Raw genomic sequence first — 23,921 nt, 5'->3', positions numbered from 1 at the left:
AACAATTCACAGATAAGTTCAATAATTCCTTGCACATGAGCTCTGTTCAAAGTACTGGAAGCATATAATTTAGCAGGTAAAGCTCTTGAAGAATCAAATACAGCATTCTTGAAATCAAAAGCAATAATAGCAACATTAACTATATCTTCAATCTGTTCATTTTGATCAGCATTATTAAGTTGTTCATGGACATTTTGCACATCAAAGTTTAATTCGGTATTTTCATTAACTTCCGCCAAATGCTCTTGAGCCCGTAATGGCATTTCATCAAGTATATTATGGACAGAATGCTTATCTCTCAAATGTTTTCTAAAAGTTTTTATTGAATTGTACTCTCGGGAGCAATCATTCTGAGCGTATTTATATACACTAAAAACATTATATGAATAAATTGTCTGTAAATGACAACATAATGCTTTAATAGTAGACAACTGAAAGAGGCATTCCTTGCAAATATACATTTTTTTAATTTAAAAGTTCTTTATAATGCAAAATAAAATACATGAAATCACATTAAGACTTTAAATAAATTGTTTCTTAAATCGAGAAATATATATTATAAAGAAGGAAATTCCAATGAGCGGAACATATTTTAATTTTGCACATATGTAGTCGTTTTTAGTATATATAATTATATATAAATATTACTAAATTAATAGACTCAAAGATTCCTAGTTAATATAATTAAATACTTTTACTAAAAATAAAAATTACACTTTATCTGCTCTTCTTAAGTGCAACTAAAAAAAATGTGCGGTATATAAATTTATATACATATACTTAATTTTATTCACACATTATTGCCTTAACTTTTATTCTGTGCATTGTCTTACTTAATTATACAATTTTTTATAAAAAACCAAACCATTATGTACTATTTCGAATAAGCAATATAATTTATATTTATAATGTATAATTAATTTTATCTTTAATGCAATATATATTTAATATATATAAATAATTATCAAAGCAAACTTAAACTATTTTCACATTTCAAAACAAATAAAGATTTTTAAGATATACTGAAAAGGAAAACAATTATTTGTCAAAAACTTTTTCAAAAATTATAATAATATAAAATAAACACAAATGTTAATTTTATAAACATATATATACTGCAAAGTTTTAGACAATGTATAAATAAAAATGTCTTCTTGGCGATAACATGAAATGCTTTATCTCGATGTTTGATTTCCGATTACTGAATATTCTTTTGTTATTTTATTTTGTATATCTTATTATTATATTTAATCGCTATATCTAATTATATCTAAATGTAGAACCAGTAAATTAAGGAATAGCATATCTGTATTGCAAATCTCGATAATTTAATAAATTTTGTACAAAGCATAGTTTATTAAAAATTATAGAATTAAGTACAAAAAGTCATATTGTAATAAAATGTTTCAAAAGACTAATGCGTGAATAAAATCATTGAATGATTAAATATGCATATATATATGATCGAATGTTGAAAATAATACGTGGTACACTTTTTAGAATTTTCGATCAGTCTTTTTGTCACTCCCCTGTATTGAAAATCTATGAATCGTCAACGTGTGTTGAGACGTTTTTCTTTTTTAAATTTACTTTGCTCGAATAATTTAATACTTAGCTTAATGAACCACAATTATTCAAATTGTTCTTGATTCACATCTGTATTAAATTGCACTTTTAACATGCCTTTACATGTGAAGTGTAAATTTGTTTCTTATTTTGTTCAGGTTTTCGAATTTTATTTGAATGTAAAAAAAATGTACTCCTCGTAAGTGTTAATATTGTCAGTGCACTAAATTTTCTTGGAAACGAATCCTTTCAGGAAGGAACTCAGTATACTGGTCACTTGAAGAATGTTATAATCTTCTTTAAGGTATATGTTGTAAAAATATTTTTGGATAAAAAGCCAAACTGTTTGACACTCCTTTGGATATGCAACATTCAGTGCATAAAACACCTTGAAACATGTGTCCAGAGCATTTAATGGAGTACGGGGTTGATATCTTACAATATTTATTTGAATGTAACTAGCAGTAATATTTGCTAAAGTAAGCCCAACAAATATTAACATTGGTTGTAAATTTAGACCATTTTTTTGCTAGATATTCGCAGTGTGCTTTTATTTGACGATTCAAATCTCCCGGAATCTGTAAAAAATGTTTTGAAAATATTAACAAGCTAATATACATTTAATTATTATTATAAAATATGTAAACATTTATTGTGAATGATAATTACAGAGACATGAAGAATAAAAGCTTTTTTAGCTTCTGCTACAGATGGTGTACCTACGCTCGCACCTCTTGTTTTTTTGCAAATAAGTGATGGTAGTAAGTAAAATAGAATTACATCATTTTGATCTGAAAAACATAAAATAATCAAAATAATTTTAGAAAGTTATGTACTAATAACAAAAAAATTGTACCACAAATACATTTTTAAAAATAAATACCGGGATTTGTAACAGTTAAATCTGCAAGTAATTTCCTAGCATATTCATCTAATTTTGTAATTTCAGCATTTAAAAAAGCAAAATTTCTTTACTTGAATCCCATTTGGATATTAAACCATCTTCTCCTCCAGGATATAAATCTTTAAAATCTTGTTGAATCTATAAATCAATAAATCAGCGTGTATATTTAAATTTAAAAAAGCAAGCAATTATGCTCTGTTTATTATTTTCACAAAAGGAAAAATACCTATAAATCGCGGTAAAAAATTTTTTTAATGTTATAAACTTGGTGGTAATTATTCAGTTTAGGCACTGGTATTCAAATATCGATGTAATTGTGCTTATTCGACGCAATTTTGCTTCAAATGAACGAATCTAACAGAAAAAAGCGTCGCTCTATTCCGGGAAGCGAGATATTAATCGCTAAAGTTGACTAATATTCAGGTTATAAAACCTGTCATACCGACGCAATCAGGAGGATCAAACTCCGTGAATTTTAAGGCGACTGAGTTGTAGTTATTGGGTGAATGTTCCAGGCGGCAGCACAATCTGCTTTCCCCTCACCTCTTTCCCTGCTCTGTCCATAAACTTAACCGCGTAAACTTAGCTTGTTTAGTTTCTCAATTGTTTTTGGACATTATGTACGCAGCATCACGCTGAATTACGTGGTGTATTACGGTGTTACGGTGTTGCTGTTATAATCCGATTTAGAATATTTATCAGTTTTTATTAATAATTAATTAGAGTGCGAACACTGTGATTGTGTATAAAATTTATGCTTAATATAGTAATTGACGTGCTGTGTGATCGATTCTTAGCTAAGTGCTTTTTCAAATCACCATGGTTTATAAATGTTGCGTGCCCAAGTGCACATCAAATAAACAAATTCCGTTGCATGTATTTCCAAAAGATGAACGAAGAAGAAAAAGCTGGTTGATAGCAATCCAGAGAACAGATTTAATTAGTAAGTTTATAAACATAATTAACAAAATTATTGAAAAAGTTTAATGTATTTATGCTTTTTCACATTTTCTTCAAACACACACACGCACTTACGCATGCACCCACGCACGCACATACACACACACACGCGCGCGCGAGGAGGGGCAGAGGGTTGGGATAAAAAGGAAATTAAAAAATAAAATTGTTCAAGACTATTGTGATTTTCTTTTCATTGAGAAATAATATTAAGTTAATAAATATAAAATTAAAAGTACAAAATATGTAAAATGTATGTATAAATATATATATTGTGACGTGGTAGCTTAGCTGCCACGGGTAGCAGCGTCCCTCCCCCGTCACAGGCTGCGAATTCGCGCCGTACGGGGAAAATAGGCGGGAGGCGAGAGAGGATCTCCATGGGGAACCGCGACGGGCCTAGCGAGCGTATTATTAAAGTTACATATTTTTGGTTTCTTTGCGCGGCGACCGCCTCTCGATGGAATTTGGCGAGAAAGCGAGAGAGGAAGAGGGAGAGCGACGGCGATGCGGGGAAGGAGGAAGGACGCCACCGGTGCCCGGGAGAGACGAGCACGCGGCCCGCACGGGAACTCGGCGTGGCCCGGGAAAGCCACGGCCGGAACCTAAAGCGGCGGTGCCCGCCAACACCACGACGGAACATCCCGGAAGGCTGTGGAGGAGCCCGGATGGGACCCAAACGCATCGGGGGAGGCGTCGAGTCCTCTCGCGGGGAGCTGAGGTCGCCGCGTGCGCTGCCCCGGCTCGGGCAGTGGCCCAGCGGAAGAAAGAAAATTTCGCGGGGGCCTGCGAGGCCCCCGGAAGGATTACGGCGCGCACGTCCCTGCGTACGCAGGACTGCGTGCCTTGCAACAATTGGGTCGCGGCGCGGAAACAATGCGCATGACTGAACGGGGAGTCGCGGCGTCAATCCGGGATCGACCGCTTTTGCGTGCGAGCGAGCTAGAAGTAAAATCGCGTGTCGTGCCCCGAAGGGCTAATTATCGGTGTGGCTAGTGAGAGGTCTCAGCGAGAGCCAAGGGACGAGCCTGGAGACGAGGGAGGACATCGCCTTGGACGTTATCGGTGAGGTGGCCTGCCAAGATAATCTAGTGTGAGTGGTTACCGGCCGGCGAGGTGTTCTGCATCCGTTTTTGTGTTGGTGCGTGACTCGCGTGGGCCGCAGGGCGGTCCTACGTTCGCGTAAGTAATTGGGGATTTATCGGATGCAAGCGGGCGGGACGCCAAGCGCCGAGTCACGGGGAGAACGATTGTGAGGACGCGTAGGTTCCGTCGGAGATTCCCCTCGACCGTGTGCGCCGCAAAGCCCTCGCGCGAGCGAGTAGAGCGTCGCGAATAGCGGGTGGACGGGACTTCCGGTTTTGCGACGGCGTGGAGTGCGGCAGCGGCCGGCGATTATCTTGTGACCCCCGCGAGAGACGCGGTCCTGTTCTCTAGTTGCCGGGAGTGTCGGCACGTTCGAACGCCCGAAATTCAGTGTGCGCGGAAGATTCCATCGTCCGTCCTTGTCGGCCGCGTGCCTACCGCGGGAGCTTCCCGCATATCGTTCGCGTTCCTTTTTGGTTTAATTCGTGCCGGGGCGCCGCATTGTCGGAACGCCACGTCCCGTGATATTACTGTTTCTGTCCGGCCTTTATTTTTAATAAAGTTACTTATTTGTTAAGCTCGGAGTCTAGTTTTCTGGTGTGTCGTCCGCTCCTTCGTGTCACCGCAGTCGCCTGCCCCCTTATAATTCACCCCGCCCCTCTACCGTTAGGCAGAGCTGATCGAGATTGTCGCGCGAGGATCGAGGACACCTTGGCGTATCGATTTTCGCGAATTGACGCGTCGTCGAGCGCGTCTGGCGCCCAACAATTTCTCGTGACAGCGTGTGGCTGAGATTCGAGCGCGACAAGCACGGGGGTATCGGTTACCCAGCCGGTCTTATTGTTTTTGCCCGCGGCTTTTCCGGTCAGGAAAAGTCGTGACAAAATTTGGCGCCCAACGTGGGGCCCTCAAGTTAGGGAGGCAAAGTGGTTATCGTACACTATCAGGTCGAGCGCTTGGCGCGGGGAAAAGGAGGAGGGTTCAGAGTTATATATTTTTCTTGATCTCCCCTTTTTCCGCTGGCACAATTCTTGTGATGATATTTCGAATATATTGTGTCTGATATTTTGTGAATAATATTGCAATAATAATTTTGAAAAATTATGCTAATTGTCGGGCTTACGTCGGGAGACGAGAGAGAGAGATAAGTGGCGAGGGCAGTTCCTAAGTAAGATAAACAAGCCAAGAGCGACTCTGTAGAATTTTTTTTTGTTGTCGGTACGAACAAAGTTTTTTTTTCTTTTCATAAGAGCTAAGATACGAGAGTACGAGTAAATTTCGGTCCGCGCAAGGATTTGCGAGAGGACAAAAACAACGATTGGAATTTTGAAGCGCGCCCGAGTTCGGGCAGTTCGCTGTGTTGTTGAACGGCTCAAGAAAGATTTTGGTGATCTTAAGATTTTGTTGACGAGTGAGTAAGGTCGCTATAGCCGAGCCTATTGTGATAAAGAAAGAAAACACCAGAAGGAATGCCCCGAGATCGCTAGAGAAAACGAAGTATTGTTCGCACTTATTTCTCGTCTCGCGGCGTACGCTCCAATGATATTATGAATATTATTCGTGATTGACATATGATGTGATATTTTTTTTTTACTTCTGTTATTTACTATATTGTGTTTTGATCTTGATATATTTTTTTTTGTGATCTATTGCTATTTTTTGTGTCTGTCGGCGAGTGCCGAGGGAGGAGGAGAAAATAAGTGGCGATAAAGCGTGCAAGGATATTAGTGAGAAACGCCTGAAAGTTTTCCATTTCTGTCTCACATCATATTATCGAGCCTTTGAAGAGAGCACGGAGTACGAGTCGTGAGACTTCTTCCCACGACAAATTAAATACCGGGAAGTGGAATTGAGTATCGGAGAGCCAATTGCAAACGGCCAAAGTGGAAAACGCGCAATAACGATACCACGAGTCAATCACGTTGTGTTTCTAATTATTAATTTTTTTTTGTTTGCTTGTACTGAGTTGCTCGAACGTAAACACTTTCCGGCCGAAAGGCCGCTCGGAAAACTTTGGAAAGAAAGACTATAACGTTGATCTTAGATTCACATTACCAAGGACGGAGATGTTGTGATTTCCGAAAAGAGTTTTGTAACGAGCACGCAGAGAATTGGAAAAGAAGCGCCGTAAATACGAAATATTGTTCGAACTTATTTCTCGTCCCTCGGTGTACGCTAATGTATCTGATTTATTTGAGCTACTGAATTCAATGATTTAATTGATGAATATTTGAATTGTGTGCCTTATTATCTTTATGTGACTTATGCCATTTAGGTGAGAGATTTGATTTATCAATTTCTTTTTTTTTTCTTTTTCGAGATTTATTGATTTACGAAACCGTTTGGATTGCTTTACGATTAATTAATGTGTTTTTTTTTCCTTTCTTTTTTTCGTGGCCTCCCGATCGTGTGAATCCTTACTATTTTTTTTCTTTTTTTTTCGTGGCCTTTTACCGGCTGTTCGGTATTAGCGGATGATTTTTAGATCGATAAATTAATACTCGATTTTAGGTGCAAATATTACCCCCGTGGGAGCCTGGCTCTAAAAAAAATTTTTTTTTTTTTGGTCGTCCTGTTATTATTTTGTTCTTTTCCTTTCTCTCTCGGAATAACTTCGGATCTCTATCGTGTGACGTAGTGTAGTTTCGCGGGACAACCAATTGATTTCGGGAACGGGGCAAATATTTGCACACGTGTACCTATTCTTTTTGTGCTTGTATAACCACCGTCATTATAACTGACCTTTGATATTGATTTTAAACATTTTTGTATTGTGCTCTGTTTTCTTTTAAGTTATTGTCGTTATCAACGGGATACTTTCGTGCAAGAGTCGCGTTTACCACTGGCGATTTTTCCTTTTCGCGTAATCCACGACGGGTGTACCTTCGCGTTCGAGACCGGTGTCGGGTGAGCGGGCGCGGTGCACCGCGGGGCGGCCCGAAATAATAGGGACGCGTTCAGCGTCTCCGGGGAAACCGCATGAACCGACGAGAGGGAGACGACTCGTGGATCTTCACTGCCGACCGCGAACAGCTGATCGCGGAATTGGAGCGGCGCCGGTTATCGACAGACGGATCGGACTCCGTATTAGCGCTTCGCTTACTACGCCGGAGACGGGCCGCGTTCACGGGCGAGTCTGCGGAGGGGGTCGAGAGCCGTGAGATGTCGGACTCGGACCATCTAGTCCTACCCGAGAGGGAGGGGGACCGACCGGATAGCCCATATGAAGTTGCGAGGGGGCCGATCGGTCACGTTCACGAGAAGCCTTCGAGAGAAAGCGGGGGTTACTACTCCCGGGATTAGGGGGGGGGGGCGGCTCCATGGGTAACGCATACAATATTATGCGAAAATGGAACTTGAAGTTTTCGGGAGCGCGCGGAGAGGACGCCGAGACGTTCTTGATACGGATCGAGAAGGGGCGCGAGTTTATCCCGTTGGACGATGCGGATATTTTGCGTTGTCTGCCGTTCTTTTTGTCGGGGATCGCGCTGCACTGGTTCCGGGGTAAGAAGGCGCGCTTGACGACCTGGGCGGCGTTTAAGGCCGCGTGGCGGGTGCGCTTCGGAGACCCGGATTTCCAATTCGCGCTACGGGACGAGATAATGCACCGTACCCAGGGGGAGCGGGAGTCCGTCGTCGACTATTTGACGTGTCTGGGCACGATGTTCGACCGTTTAACGCCGCCGTGGGGCGAAGCCGAAAAGATCGGATACGCACACCGCCACATGCTACCGCGTCTACAGGCGATGGTGCCGCGGGAAGCGGTGACGGATTTGGACGCGTTAGAATTGCTGGCGGCGCGCGCGGAGAGCTGTCACCGCGCCGCACAAACGTACCGGACCCCGCCACCCCCGGAGAGGTCATTATTTCCGGATCTCGCATATCGGCCGCCGAGAGAAGGAAACCGTCACGGACGGACGACGGATACGATTGCCGCGTTGGGAGTGTCGACCCCCGGGGGGGGGGGGAATGTCAAAAAACAAGAAGGAAAAGAGAGCGGCCGCGGGTGGCGAAGCGAGCGCGCAGGCCACGCCGGCCGCCCCGAGTACGTCTACGGCGACGCCGGGCCCGAGCGGGGCACGGGCACTTACCGGAAAGTGTTGGAATTGCGAGGGAACGGGACACTACGCGCGCGATTGTAAGGAAGCCCCGCGGAGGCACTGCTATCGGTGCGGGAGGGCCGGGGTCACGACGCGCACTTGTCCCACGTGTTCAGGAAACGCGTAGGGGGGTCGCGACCCGGGGGCGGTCCGACTCCTGCACCTAACGGCCCCGAAAGTGCAGTCGCAACGATTTAAACCGACTATGTCTACAATTCGTTCGGGGTGAGGGACTCCTATCTCTCCTTTCTTAACGTCGAGATACTGGGCCATGGCGTTCGTGCGCTGTTGGATTCCGGATCGAGCCGCACAATACTGGGGGCGGAGACGATTGAGTTGGTGAAAAGTTTAGGTTTTCGGTTCCGCCCGGCCGCGGATCGGCGGGTGACCACCGCGACCGGACAAATGACAAGAGTGAGGGGGGAGGTAGAGATCCCGTTCGAGCTGGGTAATCGGAAACAAACGGTGAGAGCGTACGCACTACCTACGGTCGGCTTATCGTGCATTCTGGGCATGGATTTTTTAGCGGCTTTCGGGATGGTCGTGAATTTTTCGGCGAAAACATGGGCTTTCGGGGACGATCCAACGAGACAGTACTCTCTGGAGACCGAGACCACCCGGTCGCTATCGGCCGCGTTAACGGGGGGGGGGGGGGCGACCGGCGGTCAGCGGACAGACAGCAAGAGCGGCGCGAGGGAGGCGCCGAGAAAAGGGGTGGTGCAACGCGAGGAAGCGAACGCGAGTCTAACGCCCGACACCTCGCAGGGGGGATTGAGCGAACTATCGGCCGCGGAAAGTCGCGAATTAGCTGAGTTTCTAAGGTCGGAAGTCGTCGGGGACCCTAAGAGACCAGGGACGACCCCCCTAACGGAACATCGTATCGATGTCGGGGGGCACGCGCCGATCAAGCAGCGGTACTACCCCGTGTCGCCGAAAATACAACAGGCTATCTACGAGGAAGTGGATAAAATGTTGGAAGCCGGCATTATAGAACCCTCGAATAGCGAGTGGTCAACGCCCATAGTTATGATAAAAAAACCAAACGACACGTATCGGTTCTGCCTGGACTTCCGGAAGTTAAATGACGTATCGAAAAAGGACGCGTACCCACTGCCGTACATGAACTCGATATTAGACAAGCTGCGAGCGGCGCGATACATATCGACGATAGACTTGAGTCAGGCCTACTTCCAAATACCTCTGGAAAAGAATAGTAAGAAATATACCGCCTTTACAGTCCCAGGGAAGGGGCTCTTTCAATTTACACGTATGCCGTATGGGCTCACGGGAGCCCCCGCAACGTTTCAGAGACTTTTAGATAGGTTGATAGGGCCCGAGATGGAACCGCACGCGTTCGCTTATCTTGACGATATCGTTATTGTGACCAGAACTTTCGAAGAACACCTCCGGTGGCTCACCCCGAGAGGACCCCTCAGGGGCCCAACATCCGCCAAAGGGAAAGGAGAACCCCGATCTGCCGACGACCAAGGGGAATAACCGCGGGCGGCTGCCGCGGAGGAACCGCGCCCTGCCAAGAGTGAAGAGGAGCCACGTAGAGCGGCGGAGAGGGAGCGCTGCTGGAATTGCGGGTCCCTCTACCACTTCACCAAACGGTGCCCCCGCCCGCGCAAGGAGGACCACTGTTATCGGTGCGGGCGGCGGGGTACCACCGTGGGTACATGCCCAGATTGCCGGGAGGGGTACGAAGCCCAGGGGCCGTACCTCCCGGGACGAGGAAGGGAGGGCCCGGAGCCAGAACGACGGAGAGGAGGACCACCGGGGAGCCTCCGAGACCCCCCCCCGCGAGTATCGGCAGAGGACGAGGAGGGGGCCCGACGGAAAGAAGACCCACAGAGGGCGGGGACCCTCCGAAGAAATAGAGCCCCAAGCGTGTCGGAAACCCCCCCTGTCTTTTTTTAAGCCTTTTTTTTGTTTGATTCGTTTTTTTTGTTGACCTGTTTTTTTTTGTTTTGTTTTATCGTTTCCAATTTTTCTTTTTTTTTGTTTTCCTTCTCTTCTGTTTTTTTTGTTACGGGCCACGGGCTGGATATCGGTGTCGGGCTAGTAAAACCCCTGTAAACCCCTGAAAGAGGACTTATGAATAAAGAGAGTGGGAGACTATAATGAGCCTACAGTTTTTTTTTGGTGTGAGATTCTCCTGATTTCCCCGCGTCCCGACCCGGGTGGTCGTGGCCTGTCGTGCGGCCGCAAGAGGGGCGGGAACGGAGTAGCGCTGCGGCGCGCTCCAAGAGCGAACCGTGCGCGCGGAGAGTGTCGACGGAATTGCGAGAGTTAATTTGTTAGTTGTGGATGTTCTTCTTCTGTTTCTTTTTGGTTGACAACAGGATTCAAGTTGCCGCAAGGCGAATTAAAGTTTTTTTTTGTGTTTCGTCCTTGGTGTGACCTCAACTGTCGAGTGATCCGTGAAGATCTCGGATGCGCTCTCGCTGGCCGGTGGCCGCAGGGCGGGCCGCCGAGCCGGTAGAGGTCCTCTTGGCGTGGAGAAGTTGTGACGTGGTAGCTTAGCTGCCACGGGTAGCAGCGTCCCTCCCCCGTCACAGGCTGCGAATTCGCGCCGTACGGGGAAAATAGGCGAGAGGCGAGAAGGGATCTTCATGGGGAACCGCGACGGGCCTAGCGAGCGTATTATTAATGTTACATATTTTTGGTTTCTTTGCGCGGCGACCGCCTCTCGAATGGAATTTGGCGAGAAAGCGAGAGAGGAAGAGGGAGAGCGACGGCGATGCGGGGAAGGAGGAAGGACGCCACCGGTGCCCGGGAGAGACGAGCACGCGGCCCGCACGGGAACTCGGCGTGGCCCGGGAAAGCCACGGCCGGAACCTAAAGCGGCGGTGCCCGCCAACACCACGACGGAACATCCCGGAAGGTTGTGGAGGAGCCCGAATGGGACCCAAACGCATCGGGGGAGGCGTCGAGTCCTCTCGCGGGGAGCTGAGGTCGCCGCGTGCGCTGCCCCGGCTCGGGCAGTGGCCCAGTGGAAGAAAGAAAATTTCGCGGGGGCCTGCGGATTACGGCGCGCACGTCCCTGCGTACGCAGGACTGCGTGCCTTGCAACAATTGGGTCGCGGCGCGGAAACAATGCGCATGACTGAACGGGGCGTCGCGGCGTCGATCCGGGATCGACCGCGATCCACCCCGCTTTTGCGTGCGAGCGAGCTAGAAGTAAGGTCGCGTGTCGTGCCCCGAAGGGCTAGTTATCGGTGTGGCTAGTGAGAGGCCTCAGCGAGAGCCAAGGGACGAGCCTGGAGACGAGGGAGGACATCGCCTTGGACGTTATCGGTGAGGTGGCCTGCCAAGATAATCTAGTGTGAGTAATTACCGGCCGGCGAGGTGTCCCCGGGCCTGTTCTGCATCCGTTTTTGTGTTGGTGCGTGACTCGCGTAGGCCGCAGGGCGGTCCTACGTTCGCGTAAGTAATTGGGGATTTATCGGATGCAAGCGGGCGGGACGCCGAAGCGCCGAGCCACGGGGAGAACGATTGTGAGGACGCGTGGATTCCGTCGGAGATTCCCCTCGACCGTGTGCGCCGCAAAGCCCTCGCGCGAGCGAGTAGAGCGTCGCGAATAGCGGGTGGACGGGACTTCCGGTTTCGCGACGGCGTGGAGTGCGGCAGCGGCCGGCGATTATCTTGTGACCCCCGCGAGAAACGCGATCGTGTTCTCTAGTTGCCGGGAGTGTCGGCGCGTTCGAACGCCCAAAATTCAGTGTGCGCGGAAAATTCCATCGTCCGTCCTTGTCTGCCGCGTGCCTACCGCGGGAGTTCCCGCGTATCGTTCGCGTTCCTTTTTGGTTTAATTCGTGCCGGGGCGCCGCATTGTCGGAACGCCGCATGCCGCGTCCCGTGATATTACTGTTTCTGTCCGGCCTTTATTTTTAATAAAGTTACTTATTTGTTAAGCTCGGAGTCTAGTTTTCTGGTGTGTCGTCCGCCCCTTCGTGTCACCGCAGTCGCCTGCCCCCTTATAATTCACCCCGCCCCTCTACCGTTAGGCAGAGCTGGTCGAGATTGTCGCGCGAGGATCGAGGACACCTTGGCGTATCGATTTTCGCGAATTGACGCGTCGTCGAGCGCGTCTGGCGCCCAACAATTTCTCGTGACAGCGTGTGGCTGAGTTTCGAGCGCGACAAGCACGGCATCGGGGGTATCGGTTACCCAGCCGGTCTTATTGTTTTTGCCCGCGGTTTTTCCGGTCAGGAAAAGTCGTGACAATATATATATATATATATATATATATATATATATATATATATATACACTCATTCGAAAAAAAAGTGGTACACCTAAAATTTGTCAAAAAATCACTAAACTTCCAATGACGATAACTACGCGAGTAATAAAGATAGAAAGGTTTCTAAAAAAAGAATTTTAAACTTGAAATGTCTACTTCAAGAATTGATTTAGTAAAATTTTGCGTAATAATTTTTTTCAAAATGGCGTATGACAAAGCGAGAGCATGCGAAATTAAAAAATATTGGTCCAAGTTTGCTACGATCCATGGCGTGAGGCAAGTATCGCAACTTAATGGAATAAAAAGCATGCGATGATACAGAGTATTCCCTTCAAAATGCTTTTTTACTCGTCTCGATACGATGATTTTTCGCTGAGATATGCGCATTTAAAGTAAAAAACTGCCTTTTTATTCAAATGCGCATATCTCAGCGAAAAATCATCGCATTGAAATGAGTAAAAAAGCATTTTGAAGGAAAAACTCTGTACTATCGCATGCTTTTTATCCCATTAAGTTGCAATACTTGCCTCATGCCACGGATCATCGCAAAATCGGACCAATATTTTTCAATTTCGCGTGTTTTTGCTTTGTCATACGCTATTTTGGAAAAACGTATCACACATAACTGTAATATAAAATTTTTTTAAGTGGCAATCCGAATCTTGAAAATGTTTCTTGGAAAACATTGCTAGCTGTATTAGGTGCTGAGATATTCAATTTTGAATTTTTAACAATGCCCAATTTTAACTATTGCAAGAATAAAAATTCCGGGTTTCGCTAACAACTATGGTTAGTCTTTACTTTAAAATTCGAAACCGTCCTCGGATTGTGAGCGTTCGACGTACATGTGCATGTGTGTTGCATAGCTGACTTCCCACGAAATTTTACTACTCCAGACTCACATTAACACAAGCAAATCTGAGTAGTTATGCGAACGAAGCTTCCCCATTAGGGAATTTTGATATTTGAATTTACCACGTAAAAAAAGTTTATTGGGCTGTATCAGTTTTAGGAATTGCAATATCTAATAAAAATAGACGACTTTTCTCTGAGTATTTCTTATTAAAAGGTTTTACGATAGGAATTTGCACATCATGGGGCTCTGAAAAGTGCCGTGAATGGACGAACATTACGCAAGCTGAAATTCAAACTCTTATAAAGAGTATGCCTCGTCGCATGGAGGAAGTTATTCGTGCAAGAGGTGGTCATACACACTATTAATGCAATATTATCTCTCGCCCCCCCCCCTCTCTCTCTCTCTCTCTCTCACGCAGACTCACGCTTACACACCCTCGCGCTCACACACACGCACACACACGCGCGCACACACCCAAGGAAGGTTTGGAGTCACAAAATACCGTGGAACTGACGAGCCACGGGGTCCTTATCCTTGAGGTAAACACCTCCCCCCGCACACACGCACACACATACAAAACGGCACTTTTCAGAGCCCCATAATGTGCAAATTTCGATCGCGCAACCTCCCCGTGGTGCACATTGGGTAACGCTAATGCCGACGGTAAAACGTTTTAATAAGAAATAGTCAGATGAAAGTCGTCTATTTTTATTAGATATCGCAATTCCTGAAACTGATATAGCCCAATGACTTTTTCTACGTGGTAAAATCAAATATCAAAATTTCCTAATAGGGAAGCTTCGTTCGCGTAACTACTCAGATTTGCTTGTGTTAATGTGAGTCTGGAGTAGTAAAATTTCGTGGGAAGTCAGGTACGCAACACACATACACATGTACGTCGAACGCTTACAATCCGAGGACGGTTTCGAGTTTTAAAATAAAGACTAACCATAGTTGTTAGCGAAACCTGGAATTTTTATTCTTGCAATAGTTAAAATTGGACATTGTTAAAAATTCAAAATTGAATATCTCAGCACCTAATACAGCTAACAGAGTTTTCCAAGAAGCATTTTCAAGATTCGGATTGCCACTTAAAAAAATTTTATATCACAGTTATGTGTGATACGTTTTTTCAAAATGGCGTATGACAAAGCAAAAACACTCAAAATTGAAAAATATTGGCCAAATTTTGCGACAATCCATTGCATGAGACAAGTATCGCAACTTAATGGGATAAAAAGCATGCAATAGTAAAGAGTTTTCCCTTCAAAATGCTTTTTTACTCGTCTCGATACGATGATTTTTTGCTGAGATATGCGCATTTGAATAAAAAGGCAGTTTTTTACTTTAAATGCGCATATCTCAGCAAAAAATGATCGTATCGAGACGAGTAAAAAAGCATTTTGAAGGAAAAACTCTGTACTATCGCATGCTTTTTATCCCATTAAGTTGCGATACTTGCCTCACGCCATGGATTGTCGCAAACTCGGACCAATATTTCTCAATTTCGCATGCTCTCGCTTTGTCATACGCCATTTTGAAAAAAATTATTACGCAAAATTTTACTAAATCAATTCTTAAAGTAGACATTTCAAGCTTTAAATTCTTTTTTTAGAAACCTTTCTATCTTTATTACTCGCGTAGTTATCGTCATTGGAAGTTTAGTGATTTTTTGACAAATTTTAGGTGTACCGCTTTTTTTTCGAGTGAGTGTATATATATATCATCAGATATATTTAAACAAAAAGTAATTATTTAGTAAATCCATCTAAAAAATTAGTGCCAATCTTTAAACAACGTTCATGATTTTTTACTAATTTTTATTATATGGCTCATATCCCGATGTCCAGACTTACAGCTCGACAATGATTTGTTCTGTGTGGGAAAGGGTTGGCTATTACATTTTTATAACCACATAATAAACCACGCATGTTATTACTTACCCCTATAACCATTTCTGCTGTGACAAATGTTGGCAACAGATTCTGTTGCCAAAAAGGTGACAAATGAGAAACATATCTTGTTATTGCAAACACTATTAGCAGATATTCAGCAAATATTTAGCAACGTCTGTCATCAGAATACATGACAAAATAATAGTGAACTGCGAGCAGATTTATTGTAAGTATTGATAACAGATTGACGACAAACACCAAAGTGCAAACAATGTCAGCAAATTGCCTGTAGAAATGCAACAACATTTGTGTGTCAAAGTACGCGACAGATTGATACCAGAAATGCAGCAGATCTGTCGAAATGTCAAATTGGCAATAAAAAGTGCGGCACCGTCGATAGGCGGCTTACTTTCTCGGGAGTAAAATGCAGTCAACTCGCTACATAAAGACCACTCGCAGCGCGAAAGTAAGCAAAAATTATCTTCCTTCGCTGCGCCTGCGGAGAAGTCCGATGTGGCGGAGGACCGCCACATTATACTTTTATGATACAGAACTGGTAGTATTTTCTTTTTTTTGGAGTAAGATTTAACTACAAAGAAATTTAATGAAATTAATTGCACCTAGAATAGATGATATACCTGCGATATAAAGGGAGAAAATAGATGGGTCAATTGAGGCCCCCCTAGGAAATATTAGATGCTAAGGAGAAGGTTAGGTAAATTATTTAATCTGTTCCTACTCCTGAATTAATAAATCTTCCCAGGAGATTGCTTACATCGATTCTCAAATAAAATTATAACTGTGATAAAAGAAGAAATGAAAAGATTCGACAAATCTGTGTCGCCAATCTATCATCATTTATGAATACAGATCTGTTGCATATTTGGCGCAAATCTGCTGTGAGTTTACGTTGCAACATCTGTTCTCAATTTGCTGCGTGAATTTGTCATTGTATTGCTAGTGACAGGTCTGCTCTGGTGTTGCACCCAATTTAATATCAGGATTTGATAACAATTTTTGCTTGCAATTGGGGCGCACTCGAGGACACAGTAGGCCATGGTTTTGGCAGCCTGATTTTGCAAGAAATTTTTAGCAGTCTGCTGACAATTTGGCAGCAAATGGTTAGCTGGATTAGCAATTTAGCATACTATTTTACAGCAATTGATTATTAGGTTGATAATTTATGTATTCAATGTATATAAATTAATGTATATAATTTTTATTTTTTTTACAGATGCACCAAAAGAGAGATTGGATAAATTAAGAATTTGCACTTTGCATTTTTCTAATGATCTGATTTGCGATTATACAAAACGACGAGTTTTAAAAGAATTTGCAAATCCTAATGTTAATATATTAGTAGAAACATATGAACAACCATGTTGTAGTAATGAAAATCCAAAAGAATTAGTAATTTATAGTAATAATACAACAATAGAAATAGATGAAAAGTTATATAACGATAAAAATCCAAATATAACAGAAAATGTTCAGTGCAAATCTAATTTAATGCCAACTCATAATGCAGAAGCAGTAAAAAAAGAAACACAAAGACAAAAAAGTTTTAACACAACGTATCAAAATACTGTGAAAAAGAAAAATAGAAAACTGCAGAAACATTTATATAAGAAAAAAAAATGTATTGAGCTGCAGCGTAAAAAAATTAAGGAATTACGTCAGAAAAATTAATGGGAAAAATTAACATTGGATTTAACAAATACACAAAACATTTTTATGGAAATGATAATAAAAAATTTACATTGTGCACCAGAGGTATGTTGCTTATATATTTTTTTATTATTCTCAATATTTTTTTAAATTCAACGTTCTTATTATTTTGAATCGTTATTCTTAATATTAATATTTATATTATTATATAAATATTTTATACAATTTAACAAAATATTTTTTAAATTTATTCAACATTTTTTTATTATAAAAAATACATAAAATATTTGTGATCTTTTGTACTTAAAACTTTACTTTTTTAACACACATATATATATAATTAGTAACTATAGTTACATAGTTACTAATTTTAATTTAATTTTCTGAAAATTAACGATTTAATTTTTGATTTTAACTTGTTATTTTTAAAATATATAAAAATGTTAACTTACTGCATTTTTTTAAATAAAAACTTGATCTAAAAATTATTTAACAAAAATTTCTTTGTGAAAAACCAATTTTTTATTATATGTATATATATATATATACATATAAACTTAATTTATATATAAAATATTAAATTGGGATGAGAAGATGGCGTGGTTGAGAGTGGAGGTGAAACAGGGAGCTCCGGAGTGAATAGTGTGGTGAGGGTGTAATGTGAAAGAGAGGAGAGAAAGAAGTGGATGATTGGGAAGAGAAGACCGGGACATAGACGGGCAATTGGAGGGAAGTAAATGGAGGATGGAAGTGAGAAGATATTAGGATGGAGAAGTCGGGGCAGACATCGGAGTAGCGAGAGATGAAAGCCGGGAAGATGGAGGCAGGAACGAGAAGAAGAGGTCAGAGAGAGGGCGCTGGAGAGATGCGACGCAGAGAAGAGTCTCGAAGGAGAGGAGTGAAGGAAGGAAGGAGGGCAGATGGCGGTGCGCTCGGAGGGAGGCAGCGCGAGCGCGAAGAGAGAAGAAGAGTGTCAATCTGGTGGAAGGAAGGGATTGGCAGTGTGGGGCTAGAGTTAAGTTGGCAAGAGTGCCAGGGCGGGATGGTAGCGTGTTTGGGAACGCGGGTTTCCGTACACGTGGTCCATCGAGGGCACATGTCGACAGAGCGATTCTGACACAGAAGGAGAAAGATCGTGCAGAAAGAAGATAAAGTGAAAGTGTGCAGGGAGAGAGAGTGCCGGACTCAGAGGAGAGAATAGGCGGGGAGAGGAGAGAAGCAAGGGAGGAAGAGAGAATGGAGGAGCTGGGCAGAGAATTGAGGAATTTGAAGTGGGAAATGACAAGGAGACTGAGGGAAGTCGGAGAGAGACTGAGAGGATTGGAAGAGAGGTTAGAGGCGCTGGAAGGAGAAGGCATGAGAAGGGAAGAAGAGGTAGCAGGTGAGAGGGAAGAGCTGAGGAGTATGAGGGAAGCGAGAGGAAGAGGCAGCAGAGAAGAGGAAGCGCAGAGGGACGACGACGAGGAGGGAGAGATGGAGAAGAGGAGGATCGGACGGGACGACGGGAGAGAGGGAAGGAGTGGGAAAAGAGAACAGGTGGTTGGAGAGAAGAGGGAGGAGAGGATGGGGGAAGGCGAGAACAAGAGGAGAAGAGAACGGAGGGAAGAGGAGAAGAAGGAGCGGAAGGACGGAGTCGAGGAGAGCTGGTGGCAGGAGACGAGAGGAGAGGAGAAGGAGAGGAGAGGGGGCGAGGAGAGAGACGAGGATGAAGGAAGAGGACAAGAGAGGAGCAGAACGAAGGAGGGACAGGCAGGAGGAACTGGCAAGGAGGAGAGGAAGGAAGCAGAGAGAGAGGAGAAGGAAGATGGGGAGAGAGATGGGAAGGGGATAGAGGCATGGAAAAGGGTGGAAAGGGAAATGGAGAGGAGGATGAGGGAGAGGGCGGAGAGAGAAGGGTGGGAAAGAGTAAGGGAGGCGGAAAGGGAGAGAAGAGTAAGGGAGGTGAGAAGAAGAAACATAGTGTGGAGGGGTGTGGAGGGGGAGGGGGCGATAGAAAGAAAGGCGATAATAGAGGGGATTATGAAGAGAGAAGCGGGAAGGAAAGTAGATTTAGGGGTAGTATCAGAAAGAGTGGGGGAAAGGGGGACGATAGTGGTGATAACGGAGGTGGTGAGAGAGGAGGATAGAGACTGGTTGTTAGAGAGGAGGGCGGAGATAAGGAGTCGCTGGGATGTAAGGTTAGACGAGGATTTATCGATGGAGGAGAGGAAAATCAGATGGAGGATGTTAGAAAGGGCAAAAGAGGAGAGAAATAAGGGAAAGAAAGTATATGTGGGGAATAGAAGCATGTGGGTGGACGGGAGAGAATGGGTGTGGAATAAAAGGAAAGAAGAGTGGGAAATAGGCGAGGGGGAAGGAAAGGAGGAAGGGAATTAAGGAGGAGAGGAGCTGGTGGAGTTAATTGAAATCTTATGTTTTTTGTTTTATGTTACTAGGAGGTGATAGAGGAGAAATGGAAAGAAACGTGGAAGAGGAAGAGAGTGGTGAGAAAGAAACAGGAGAAGCAGGAGGGAAGGAGAGAATGAGAAAGCATGAAGAAATGAGGAAGGTGAAGCAAGGAGAGCAGAGGAGGCAGATGAGGAGAAGGAGGAGGAGAGGTCCCAGAAGGAGAAAAGGAGGGAGAGGACGGAAGAGAGCTGAAGAGAACAAGTGGAGAGGAAAGGGGAAGAGAGAAGGATTGAGTGGAGGAAGAGGAGAAGGGGGGTGGGGGGTAGGGGGTGAGGGGTGGGCGAGAGGGGTGGGGGGTAACAGAATGTAAAGGTCGCTTATGGCCAGGTCGGTTTTGGGGGCAGAGGGTTAAGTATTTGTAAACGGTTCGGGAACGCTCCGTGTAAAAAGCGCCTTGTAACCCCATTTGGGAAACAATAAACTCTATTCTATAAAATATTAAATTTATTTAATGATATTAATGTAATTAACCTAATTACATTAATTAATCTAATATAATTTTTTATAAAACTATACGATTATTATTTAAAAATAAAATATTAAATATTAATTAGCTGTGCTTTTAATAATAAATATAATGAGAACATATACTGAAAAGTAATATAAAATTTCATTATTTTTTAAAAATTAGTTAAGTTTCTTAAAACATGTTAATTATTAAATAATTTTTTTATTATATAATTATTATCCTTAAATGAGTACAAAGCCCATTTATGGATTTCAAGGAGATCAATCTCAAGAAAAAAGGCATATCACGAGAAATACACTAAATAGTTATGCAGTCAGATATAACATAAATATATGTGATAAGATAATACACGTAAGTTAGCATAACATATGATATGATGGAATGAAACGGAATGTGCTGCTAAGACTTTCTGCAACAATTTTGATATTAATATTATATATAATATACATATGCATATTGCGCGCGCGCGCGCGCTCACACACACACACACACACACACACAAGCCTTTCTATGCTATACATATACTGATGATTGCATGATCAGAGAAAAAAAAATATTGTTTCTAATAGTAAGTTTAATACTAAAGTGTCTTTTTTTACATGGAAATACTTTTCTAAATGGTTGGGGTAGTTTGACTTTTTAAATTTTGAATTTACACTTTTTTAATCTTGTACTGACACATCTGTGCATTTTTACTATAATTATGGGGGCGCATGCAAATTTACGCACATATACTTGCCTACACATGTAAAATCTTGTACTTTTTTATTTATACTCAATACACAATCTTGTAGATTAATGTCATTTACATTTTTATTAATACAAATTAACTTTGATCTCTTTAATTTCTCTCTTTATCTTTTTCTACTCCTGAGAAATAAAAAAAGGTAGAGTAAGTTGAACTGTGAGATTGCAGTATATCAATCGTTGATAGAAATGGACACAAGACAAATATAAAAATATATGATCAAATTTTTAGTTTTTAGTAGATTTGAGGTCGACTGTTCTTCTTGATAAACTTACCTATCAGGTAAATATATATATTTGTCTTTATTTATTTAAGAAAAGAAATAAAGATAGACATATGCTTACCTGGTAGGTAAGTTTACCAAAAAATTGGAACAACCAGCCCTTAATATGAATTAAAAGATATTATCTTGTAATAATTTTTATTTAAAGAAAAGCTTTGTTTGGAATACAAAAATTATAAAATTATGATAGTTGTATTTGCATGTATTAACTTTACTGTTTTGTTTATAATTATATTGAATATTTTCCACAACGATATAATGCAAAACAAAAAGCATTTGCATTAACTTTATATAAGACAATGGGGAAGCATGCTTATACTTCTTTAAGAACAATTTTTTAACAAATTCCATCCATACAAACTTTGCAATCGGTGTTACACAAAATACCTTTGATCCCTGGATTTAACCCTTTTTTTCAGAGACATTTAAAAAGTATAGCTCCACAAATGTCAATGAAGGAGAAAGTGTGTATTCTTATGTGGGACGAGGTATCTATTCAACCCAAACTTACTTATGATCGCCGAAAGAATATCATATGTGGCTTTGAGGATTGGGGTAACAACCGTACGCAAAAATTCGCTGATCATGCTTTAGTTTTTATGTTACGAGGATTATATTCGGGGTGGAAAATGCCTATTTCATTTAGTTTTTGTAATAAGCAGACAAATACCGCGCAATTAATTAGATGTATCAAAGAACATGTATTAAAATTAAAACAAGTAGGCTTCCACATTGTCGCTGGTGTCTGTGATCAAGGATCTTCAAATGTTGCAGCAATAAAAGAACTAATATTATTTAGTAACAAAAAGCGAAAATCGGAGAATAGACCGGAGCGTAAGTAAATGCACGCACACACACGCACGCACGTACGCACGCACGTACGCACGTACCATACATTACATTTCTGTTAAGGTTTATATTTACTTATGTTTATTGTTAGGTAAAACATTTGAAATAGCAGGTAATGAAATTATTCCGTTGTATGACCCACCACATCTTATAAAAGGTATTAGGAATAATTTCCTAACAAAAGACTTGGCCATGAAAGTGAGAAATAATAATGTAGAAAAAATTGCATCATGGAATATAATAAAAACCGCATGGATTATGGACAAAACATTACATGTAACTCGTCCCCATTTAAGAAAAATAACACCCGAACATATAATTGAAAGTAAAATTAAAAAGATGCGTGTCAAGCATGCCGTACAAGTTCTGAGTGGTACAATGGCTAGCGTTATTGAAACGTTTACAAGATCAAAATGTAAGTATTTTTTATAATAAATTACACATCAAAAAAATAAAATATAACTACAAAAATATTTATAACTTTTTTACAAATAATATTTATATAAATAATATACGTGCGTGTGTGTGTGTGTGTGTGTGTGTGTGTGTGTGCGTGCGTGCGTGCGTGCGTGCGTGTGTGTGTGTGTGTGTGTGTGTGTGTGTGTGTGTGTGTGTGTGTGTGTTATGTTACAGTAACTGTACGTGTAGATAATGAAGACATTTACATAAAAGACGAAGAAGGATTAGCAACGTTAGAGGCCGTCGATTTTTTTAATAATCTTTTTGACTCTGTTAATGGTGATAATAAAAATAACAATAATGAACTGCGATGCTCAGTGACTAAAAATAGTAAACACCATGCGTTCTGGGTGAGTGCAAAAAATAAATTATATAATATGGCATACGTAGACAAAATGTCACGCGTAATTATTAAATCAGTACCGTCTTTAACAAACTGGTTATTTACAATTAACGGTTTTGAAGAACTTTGGAAAGTACTTCATGGTGAATATAATTTTCATAAGTTAAATACACGTTATTGCAATCAAGATCCATTAGAAAATTTTTTCGGACAAGTTAGAAGCCATGCTGTACGTAATGTTAATTTGACACCTAAAAAATTTGAAGAATCGTTTCTTATTTTACTAGTTAATAATATGAAATCAATTTCTTTAACACGTGGTAATTGTGAAATATCTGATAGTGATATATTGTCTACATTAGAAAAATATTTGGAAGATAAATATAATATTTGTAATATATTTAATAATGAAGAGTCAGAATTAATTTCAGATATAAATGTACCCGATGACATTATTATTGCATCGTCATTACATAATCAAGAAGAAATTATACGATTAATTTTGAAAGAAGTTAACTTTTGTGCCGAATGTGAAAATAATTTAACAACTAATAAATCTCCAGTTTATATGAGACAAATAATATGTTTAGTTAATAAGTTATTAAAAACAAAAGGTCATCAACGAAATATTTTAAAAATTATATTAAATTTTTCTGAAACGTGGACTTTGAATATAGATGAGTGTGTTAAACATCATAATGATATTAAAAAAATTATAATCCGTATAATTGCATTGAAAACTATTGTAGTGTGGTGTGATAAAAAAAATAAATTATTAAATAATTTTGATATTGATATTGTACAACATAATGTCTTCAATGACATTTTAGAAAGTAAACGAATTTGTACAAGTTATAAAAATACTACAAACAAAAGGAGAAGCTCATTTTCAAAATGTAAAAAAATTATAACAAAAAAGCAGCGTACTAATTAATAATTAGTATTGTGAGGAGTGAATTATGAGTGCATGAAATATTTAATATTTGTAAATATGTGTAAATATAATTGTATATATTAATCCCAGATAACACAGAGAGTTCA

General features: G+C 41.7%; 2 protein-coding genes and 1 long non-coding RNA gene across 13 annotated transcripts in view; 1 reads left to right on the top strand and 2 right to left on the bottom strand.

Annotated features, from left to right (window-relative positions):
* Positions 1-23,921, bottom strand: part of LOC105837331 (fasciclin-1) — a 412,374-nt gene that overhangs the window by 313,768 nt on the left and 74,685 nt on the right. The gene's annotated exons all lie outside the window — the stretch shown is intronic.
* The window catches only part of LOC105833243, an 80,125-nt gene continuing 57,923 nt past the window's right edge, over positions 1,720-23,921 (bottom strand). For all 9 annotated transcript variants that reach the window (XR_004963769.1, XR_004963768.1, XR_004963770.1 and 6 more), the window contains 3 exons: positions 2,450-2,608; positions 2,236-2,357; positions 1,720-2,144 (listed from right to left, as the gene is read on the bottom strand). This is a non-coding gene — a long non-coding RNA (uncharacterized LOC105833243). The remainder of the gene's footprint in view (positions 2,145-2,235; positions 2,358-2,449; positions 2,609-23,921) is intronic.
* Positions 2,615-23,793, top strand: LOC114255440. Its single transcript, XM_036288713.1, has 5 exons — positions 2,615-3,413; positions 21,649-22,063; positions 22,170-22,493; positions 22,712-22,887; positions 23,312-23,793. The coding sequence occupies exons 2-5, from the start codon at positions 21,676-21,678 to the stop codon at positions 23,315-23,317; spliced, it is 894 nt and encodes a 297-aa protein (XP_036144606.1). The 5' UTR covers positions 2,615-3,413; positions 21,649-21,675; the 3' UTR covers positions 23,318-23,793.

The sequence above is a fragment of the Monomorium pharaonis genome, chromosome 6, assembly GCF_013373865.1.
Source record: "Monomorium pharaonis isolate MP-MQ-018 chromosome 6, ASM1337386v2, whole genome shotgun sequence".
In the NCBI taxonomy this organism is placed as follows: Eukaryota; Metazoa; Arthropoda; class Insecta; order Hymenoptera; family Formicidae; genus Monomorium; species Monomorium pharaonis.
Note: the sequence above shows the minus strand (reverse complement) of the source record. Positions and strands in the feature narration are given on the sequence as shown.

What these genes read in the sequence shown, in the direction of transcription:
- LOC114255440 (XM_036288713.1), top strand. Translation starts at nt 21,676, where the DNA reads ATGTCAATGAAGGAGAAAGTGTGTATTCTTATGTGGGACGAGGTATCT. An exon ending in ATCGGAGAATAGACCGGAGC is followed by an intron (nt 22,064 to 22,169) that starts GTAAGTAAATGC and finishes GTTTATTGTTAG; the next exon opens with GTAAAACATTTGAAATAGCA. An exon ending in AACGTTTACAAGATCAAAAT is followed by an intron (nt 22,494 to 22,711) that starts GTAAGTATTTTT and finishes GTTATGTTACAG; the next exon opens with TAACTGTACGTGTAGATAAT.